This window comes from Tympanuchus pallidicinctus, unplaced genomic scaffold, assembly GCF_026119805.1.
Source record: "Tympanuchus pallidicinctus isolate F22 unplaced genomic scaffold, pur_lepc_1.0 scaffold12, whole genome shotgun sequence".
Classification (NCBI taxonomy): domain Eukaryota; kingdom Metazoa; phylum Chordata; class Aves; order Galliformes; family Phasianidae; genus Tympanuchus; species Tympanuchus pallidicinctus.
Window position 1 is genome coordinate 2,918,869 of NW_026294637.1, and position 9,215 is coordinate 2,928,083.

The 9,215-nt window shown below is 46.4% G+C and overlaps 1 protein-coding gene across 1 annotated transcript in view; it reads right to left on the reverse strand.

Moving 5' to 3' along the window:
• ALDH1A3 (aldehyde dehydrogenase 1 family member A3) overlaps positions 1-6,407 on the reverse strand; it is a 35,269-nt gene extending 28,862 nt beyond the window's left edge. Inside the window, exons 1-2 of the mRNA XM_052671508.1 lie at positions 6,281-6,407; positions 2,931-3,035 (exon numbers count right to left, since the gene is read on the reverse strand). Coding sequence (XP_052527468.1) covers positions 2,931-3,035; positions 6,281-6,379 — 204 coding nt within the window. The 5' untranslated portion in view covers positions 6,380-6,407. The remainder of the gene's footprint in view (positions 1-2,930; positions 3,036-6,280) is intronic.
• Between the last annotated feature and the right edge of the window lie 2,808 nt (positions 6,408-9,215).

Below are 9,215 nucleotides of genomic sequence, written 5' to 3' on the forward strand. Positions count from 1 at the left end.
CTCAGAAAGGCATTTTTCCAACACAGGCAGGACCGTGCCCAATTAGAAGACATTCACAGCTGAGCCACTCTCCAGCTAGCCCCCTGCAGTCTATGCTTCTCATTGCTCTAACTTTAGAACCAAAATTTCAATCGGCTACAAAGAGCAACTTAACAGTCTGTAGTGTCCCAAACCATTATCTATGGTATGGTGAGCTTGCTGTGTGGAATAATGCTTCTGCAGCCTCTTACCTCAGCCCACATCCATAGTCTGAAGGTGGGCAAGATGCCTGTGAACAAAACATGCTCATAACCCTCTAAAGATACACTACCAAAGACCAACTGCCCAGACCACGACAGATGATCCATAACACCCATGCTGCTCAGTGCCAGCCATGAACCTTTGCCAGGCAGCTAGGTGGCAACTCCTTTAAGGATGGAGTTCCTTTCTCCCATCCTTGCTGGACATTAGAAATCTACTAGAAGAGCTTATCTTCAAGTGTTACCGATAGGACTAGAAAAATGATAACAGCTAATGTATTTTTTTTTTCCTTGACACAGTAACACAGCAAGGGACAGTAGAAGTTCCAGGGCTGCACCACTTCTGAGGGTCAAAAACCTAATGAAGAAAGTTATCCCTTTTTGATTGTAGCTGGAGAACACTTGAGACACTAAGCCATTACTCTGGAGGCAGGAAGTCTCCAGGTATCCAGTAAAATCATTTGCTGCTTTATATTGTTATTGCTTTTTTTTTTTTTTAAATGCTTCTTTTACCACCTGAAACTTCCCTTTATTCCCCAACTATTCACCAAGAGAAATTGTGTTTTGAATCTTGTGACTAAAGTCTAAAACAAAACCTTTACACCTAGACTTCTAGGCCAAGTTTCAGCACCAGACTTGTTTGTCACCACTGAGACATCAGCTGCCAAATTCCCACCTCTCACAAGCAACCCAAGCAAAACATACCCGGTGTGGCCAGGGAGGGACAGGTTTCTGAACAAGGTTAAGGAAGTGGAGTCCTGCTCCCTGCAGGTTGTGGAGGCAGAGTCAAGCCTGGCACAGCACAGCTGAAGCCAGAGCCAGAACCTGCTACCCTTGCTGCAATACTCACCAACACAACTGAGCACGGCAGCCCAAGGAGACAGAACACTGAAAAGCACCACGACTCACCATTTTCTGTAGCAACAGGGAGCTCTGCCCCAATAGATTGGGGTCATAGATTTAGTATGGAGATGATTAAGCTGGCCATGGGAATTCTCAGGGAACTCTGCCCAAAGGGTGGTGGGACATCATTACGTATCACCAGCAGCCTAACAGCTGGTTTGCCAATTCTGTTAACTAACCCACTAGCAGGTCTGACTCTTCTCAGTTCCTCGTACAAACCCAATTACAGTGAAATTCATATCTGATGTAAAGGGGTAGATGAAGCTTTCAGCTGCATCTAGCATACATTCTTGCATGCAATTATTCTACATGCCTAAGAGTCAGGCACCTTTACCAAGTATTCACAGGCAGGGACTCTCCTGCAAGCTGAAAAGTCATCCTTGAATTCAGGCAAGGGCAAGTCTCAAGCAGGCAAGGCACAGGACTGGCCTTTCAGTTCCACCTAAGAATTTTCACTACCAAGTAATTAAGAAGTAGGCTTGAAATACTCATGTAATGCTCTGTAACTGCCTGAGAGACACTTAGCTCAGCGAGCAGTGGAGTCATGGTTTCTGCCTCGCAAAATATAGTTGCGTCAGAGTTGCTTCAGCTCCACTGTTTACATACCACTAAATAGAGTTATGTACTGCCCAGTTAATGCAGAGGAATTACATACATTAAGCTTTGTCTACATCTACAATTGTCCCATGGATTCACAGATCCACCATGGCACTAGGCCTCAGGGACTGCTTTAGTGGCATCCAAAAAGAACAGCTACCTTATGCACCATTTGCAGGGAGTCCTGCATCACCAAACAAGTTTGCTCCCATCTCCAAAATTATCAGGCTCTATTGACCTGCACAGCACAACACCCAGAACTGCGCTGCACTTTTCCATCTAACGCAGCTCTTAGTAGGAGAGGTTCTGCAAGGCATGGAACAGGCAAGCTTAGATACTGAGAAGAGTACACACTGCCAGTTGCTACTGCAGAGTGGTGATTAGCCAAAGCCCTGGTACATTGGGGAAGCTGTGAATCACCTTCCCATGACATACAGTCAAAAGCAAGCCTTAGGCCAGCTCTCCCACAGAGCAGTCCAGATGGCCCACATGTGATTAGCTGTTATGGACAAAGTGTTGCATCTGATTGTTTCTTACCTCAGACAGTTACCAAAACCAAGCTGTTATGCCCCAAGCAACTGTACTTACAGTGTACCAAAGCCAGGGACTACTGAAATTCTTCAGAGATATTGATTTCATTTTAAATGACAGTTATCACATTTGTGCAGGCAGCCAGAACCCATAACACCAGTCAGAAAAGGAAACCATAAGGAATTGCTAGGAGAAAGTGAGCAGTGTTGCATTACTGAGCTGAAGTTTTCCCAAACAGGTTATTTGTTGATCATATTTTTTAAAAAGTGAATTTCAGTCCAGTGATTCCAACAGGCTGCCATGCAGACTGCATGTAAACCACTCCAAAAGTGACACACGAGTTCTGTCAGGGATGTACGTCTGTTGTCATTACTATTTCCTCAGCATGGCTGCTTGCTTCCAGCTCTATAAAGCTGGAATGATGCTGAATCTCATTCCTGCAGTATTTGGTAGGCAGTTCCTATCAGGGAAAGTGACTCAGCTGAGCTAGACAAGACCGATCCCACCCAACCCATGTAATCCTCAAGCAGCACACGCACCATGCCAGCTCCCAGTCTGGATAGCCACATGCCATTAAAAGCCAGCTTTTCCTCTGTATGCTTTATGAAAAGAGAGTAAGCCCCTTTAACTCTTTTGCATCTCCTCTCTAATAACACTTACCTTGTCTCCTTCCTCAATATCACAAATTTTCTCCAGCGTCGAGGGATTGTAGGTAGGGAACTTCTTTCCACTGGTAGACTCATGCCATTCATTGTTTATAAATATCTGAGGAAAGAGCAAAATGAGCAGAACAGGTAGGAGAAGGTCAACACTGATGCAGACAAAACAGAAAAATCACAGAAGTACTCTTCACAGCTCCCAAGGCTCTTCAGCTTCCACTGATGGTGTGTTCAATCCATCTCAGTGAGACTTTATGATACAGACAGCAATTTTCCAAACTGAGCCAGAAAAATGGACAAGAAAGCCTTCATGCACCCACTTAGTTTTGAGCAAAAGTAAGACAGAGGATGGGGCCCACACAGTGTAATGCCATAATTCAGCAATGAGAAAGAAACCACTGCTGAAATCAATTTCCATGGGAACGGAAAGAGACACCAAGAGAAACCCATAGGGCTCAGGCAAAAGTTGCCCCTTGTTGCATGCTACAAGCAAAGTGTCTGCATGCAATATTACTTGGTTACTCGTATCCTGCCCTGGGCTACTTCCATAACTGCCCTCAGCACCACAAAGGAAGGTAGGAACAGGCTTGGTTCTACCCCACTATGCCTTGCCACAGGATAGATCGAGCCTCCCACGTCACTGGAGTCATCTGTGACAAGATTTAAGTGTTTCAAAATATTGCATTTCCAGAGCAAGAACAAACAGTCCCAGCGTTGCGTAACTAAAAACGCATTAAATACTAGAGTGTTGTTACACACTGTAAACAGAACATGAATACCTATATACAATTAATTGATTCAACATGCATCTTATCCACATTGCAATCTAACTTGGCAGTGTTATGTTTTATAAATAAAGATACTTTTTAAATCAAGATTAGATGAAGTAATCTTTATTAGTGGCTGTAAGCTAGTACTTTTACTTGGAAGTCTTCCACATTTGCAATCTTGTTTACGACTCTCTATGCACCACCAGGAGATTAATGTTGCATCCCTTACATTTGAAATTCCCACTGCTCTGGGTCATATTTTTTCCTTGGGCAGCTTTTTTCCTGAAAGGAGTTCCTCCCAACTATTTCTGCATAGAAGTATTTGAGACATAACTGGCGTGGATACTGCACTTCTGGTCCCACCTGTTTCACACAGGCTTAGGAAGAAAACACTGCCAGGAAATTATCACATGAAGTCAATGTTAGAAATATTAATTACTATTAGAAATTAAAATGCAGCACTTAAATAATAGGTAGCTATTTCAGGAATAGATAACACTTCCACTTTAGGTTTCCTCTCTTCCCCTTGAAAAAAGTCACAATAAGCACGAGAGGTGATAGCAAGAAGCGTGAAGTTACAAAGTCAGACATACACTCACAACCTCAGTACAGGGGAGTTATTCCTCCTCCGCTGCACCAAGCGTTTATTTTACACGAGAAGGTTGAGAACAGAAAGCAACATTTCTATGAGAAATAGTAAAACAAGATTCACTATTTTGAAAACTAACATACATGCTGATGCCATTCTGGGAACCACACAGCACAGCCCAGTCTTTGGTGCCAGGAGTTGAAATGAAACAGAATAGCGTATCAACTGTTCATGCTGCATACTCCAAATGCAGGACATGAGATTCTGGACAGACCACTTCCATCACACACCCGGGACAAGCATTAAGCTGCTCTGTAAGCAAGATTATTGGTGATAGACTTTCTTCCCTCTCCCTCAGCCCGGTAACTGGCAGAACCAAAAATAATATATTTTTTTTGCAAAGCAGATAGTGTGCCATCAGCTGCACACATCTGGTGGAATTCAGAGCTTGCAGAAAAACCCTCCATTTTATGAAGACTGACTGCTGTTCGTTATTTTCTCAGATGCACTGAGGGCAATGGATCGAATATCAAATTCACACTTTTAATTAACATTGTTTCCCACTATTAAGTTACAACCTCGATACTTTTGGTGCGGAGAGTCTCTGGCAAAACTCTGGAGAATAAAAATTTGGTCTTTAAAACAAACACGGCTGCAGGATTGGATCCCAAAGGAATATTTAAAAGTGTTCACAACAATAAAAATAACACAAAACAGAACATTTGGATGTTTAAGAAGAACCCTGATGCGGTGTCCATTCCGGACACAGGAAAGTGCAGCATTACGCTGTTCTACGACCAGCAGCTGCAGATCCAATCTGCTGCTAAGTGACAATTTTATCTCCAAAAAAAAAAAAAAAAATAGAGAGAGAGAGAGAGAGAAGTTTAAAATTAGCAGTTAGCATAACCACTAGGCTAGATTAATTTGTTTCAGTACTTTGGGTGCATTATTCAAACCAACACCTCACTGAACAAACTATCATTGCTCACTCTTTCTTCTCACTGCAAGAGAACAAGCTTGGAGTTTGCAGTTTTTTTTGCCTTGAAATATTTAGCACAGAAACGTAACAGTAATTAATATACACTCAGCCCCTCCAGCTCTTTTAGCCCAGCCACATGACTGAAATATAACAGCCATGAGCCTGGCTATTTCCCCCACTGCATGAGAGCATGGGTCAGGCAGCTGGGAACAAAAAGCAACTCAGGGCTCACAGAGCTGCGTGCACAGGGAGTGCTGGAGTGGAGCTAAGTGCTCCTGCAATGCCAACGGCACTTCTGAAGGACAGGGCTCCCAAACTGAGTTTGAGGGCAGACTTAGAGCTACAGGTTCTTTGGCTTCTCCTAGAGGTGGCCAGCGAGCCCATACAGAGCTCCATGGGGATGGCAAGCAAGCAGCAAGAATGGCATCCATACTGCTCACCTCACTGCCCTTCCACGTCCTCCTAGAGATGCAGCCCTCCATCCCTGCTCAGTGCATCCCTGCAGGGTCGGCAGAACCAACCTCTTCCATCAGCACCCTCACACAGCACTCCTCTCAGCCCTGCCCAGGCTCACCTGCCCAAACGGGACTTGGTAAAGCACTGACACAGTGCTGAGTGCCACCCTTGGGATTCACCACATGGGTTCCATGAGCAGGAAGGGGCAAAATGGCCGTCAGGGCTGTAGCCCTCAGCAGGCCCAGCACCAAGGCTGAAAGGACCTGTAGGCATCTGGAGCAGCACTACAGGTTCATTACATTAAGAAATAATAATTTTGTTTTTAGACTTCAGAGCTTGGAGCAAGCGCAGCTCTCTAGAAACAACACAAAGACCCACTTGCTCTGGTCACTCGGCCACCTTCACACCCCCATTACCCCACTATCTAGAGCACTAGGAGATGATAAAACAACAAATAAAGCTCTCAGTGGAGGAATAACTTAAAAAACACCTCACCACCAGCCCAATTCCCCCAAGCACGAGGTGACACTGCAGCGAAGCCCACCTCCCCAGCTCACCTTGGTGTATTTCACCTCCAAACCCCTCAGAGGCCGCGGCAGCGGCGGCCCCTTTTTGTCAGGCTGCCCGTTCTCCACAGCACCGTTGAGCGCTGCCATAACCGCCCCGCCGAACCCACACCACCGTTCTGCCGCTGACAGTTCGCGGCGCCGCCTTAAGAACGCCGCCGCCCGCTCCTATTGGCTGCCGAGCCGCCACGCCCCGCCTCGGCCCCGCCCCCCTCCGCGCGGCAGCGGCCCTCAGGTAACGGGCGGCGCCCCGCCGAGGCGCTGCGGCCAGCGAAGGGTCGGGGGGCGCCCGCGGGCCGCGCCTGCTGCCTCAGGGCGGTGAAACGCCCTCAGGGAGGCGGTGGAGGCCTCTCGGAGGGATGGAGGCACCTCAGGGCTTGGGGAGAGCGGCCAGTTGGCCTGCGCCCATCTGAGGGGCCCCGAGGGTGCGGCCTCCAGCACAGCGCTCTTAGCGTGGTGGGGACGCCGAGATGGATGCTCGCTGTCACGGAGTCCTGAAGGATATGGAACGTGTCTGAAGTGACAGATCTCGGCTCGGCGCCGGAACGAGTTCATTACACGTTGCTTAACGGCCCTCTGGATGAAGCATGCTTAGGGCTCCTTAGGCTGGGGGCCAGGACGCTGGGAGCACCCTCACACCCACACGCTCATGGAAGATAACGCGGCATATTTTCCATATAACGAGTGGCGAGGTGCCAGCAGTTATCTTCCAAAACGCTTCGCAGAATCTGTAATCCCCAGCACTAGTCAGCGCTTTGCTGTTCCAGCGCTCAGAAATAAAGGCAGGTCAGCTGTGATATCATGAGCCTTAGTGCTGATTCAGAAGGGAAAGTACCATGGTGAATCAGATCCTGCTTCCCGGAGCCTGCAGGATGCTCCTGAGATCCCTGCTCCACGTGGGGAGATGCAGTACAACAGCAGAAACGTTGACATCCACGCTGTCCATTTTTAACTTTCCAATTGCTATTTTATAGAATCACTGAGGTTGGGAAAGCCCATGAAGATCCTCACGTCCAACCCCAACCCACCATGCTCACTGACCACGTCCCTCAGTGCCACATCTCCACAGTTCTTGGACACCTCCAACCCCACCAACCTTCCTGGGCAGCCTCTTTCAATGCATTACCACTCAGAGAATAATTTTTTCCAACCCAAACCTCCCCTGGTGCAACTTAAAGTCATTACTTCCTGTCCTAAAGTCATTACCTCTTGTCTTTTCCCACCAAAGCAAGAACAGCATCAAAACTAGAAAAAATTCTCAACTAAAACCACACCTAATTCTGGTCCCAGTAAAGTGGAAGTTGCATCCAAGCTATTCTTGGATGTCATCAGTGAAACTACAAGGTGAGTGATGTGATTGCACAAATCAGAGTCAGGGATGGAAAACATTTCTGTCCCCTGGCCACAGACCCTGTTCTGGGCTGGTAACATAGCCTGACAGCAGAACTTTGTGTCTCTGATAATTTGCCAGTTTGGATTTTATGATAATGTAGCATAAGTCTACAGGTAATAAATAATTTAATGGTTCAAATATCAGATGGGGGGAATAGACTGCCATGGAAGTAGCACAATACAGGTAGAATTCATTCATTTTTATCCGCCTGTACTTTGCCCAGGGAAACACTCAGCACACACGGAAAGTGCTTCTGTAATTAGAGATGCCCTCTGGATGAGGGTAAATATGAATAAGAACTTTCAGGACAAGCAGTGTCAAGGGAGTCATTCCTCTGGATTGTCTCATACAGAATGACTTTGTCTTGATCTCTCACAAGGAAGATTTTTTGCAGGGCAATCCTGGGAACATTATTTGAGGCACTGTCGCTTCTTTGAGTTAATGTAGGTGCACAGTGAGTTACAGCTAAGGTAAAAGTTCTGCACACAGGGTTTCAGGATATAGCACTGCTTTAAAAGGCTGTACAAAGTAATTGATTTGTGAGTCAGTGGCATATGGATGAGCTGAAATAATAAGATTTAACCAATATACACAGCAGTACACAGTGTGTCCCTTAGTCATGCCATAAGCAGAGTAACAATACGTTCCACCAACGAGTTTTGTGGACACTGGGCCCTCGTTGGGAAACTATCCTACCATAAACCAGACCAACACCACCAGCCTCACGAGATGTGTCCTCTGCGGCCAGTGATTGTATCAGACCCACCACAGAGAAAACACTCAGTCCTCCATCCTGCTGAGTGGTGAGCTCAGTGGGAGATGCCCTAAAAGCAACAGCAGGGTCCATGTCAGAATGGGTGAGAGGCGTTTTTATTTGCTCCCATGCTCCAGGAGCACCACACCAACATTCATGTGGAAGTACTGAAAAAGCGGGTTTTACCTAATTTTGTAACAGTTCATAAATGTGTCAGAAACAGGGGAAAAGAGGAAAAGAGTCTGTTAATGAAAGGTCATGTTACTACTGAGTCACCTTATTACGTTCTACTGTTGCAGCAGTTCTCAGAGATGTCTACAATATGTGCACTGACTGCGATAACCGAATTCCTTGTTGCTGTGCTCTTCTGCAGAGCCACGTCTCACAGAAGATTTCTAGACTCTGAGCGCACCAAGCTCCCTTCCAACCCAAGCTATCCTACGATAGGAGTTTATGATATGATTATCTGTCAGCCAGCTCAAAGATTGCCTTTCCCATTTGGGTCAGACATGTACACGCCTAAGTCTGCCACCATAAGTTGGATCTGACTGCGCTGTTCTGTTCCAGTCTGTCCGTGCCGAGAACCATCCCAAGACATGTTTGTGCTATGATGGAGTGGTGTCCCTATCTGCTGCATGCCATCATTTCTGCAGAAATTAATTTGCTAGAATTCCTAACCTTATCCAGCCATAAGAAAGTGAATATTCTGGGTGGTAACTCCTCCTTCAAATACACTCTGTGCCTGTATATCTCCCCTATATCCTGGCCCCACACCAAGA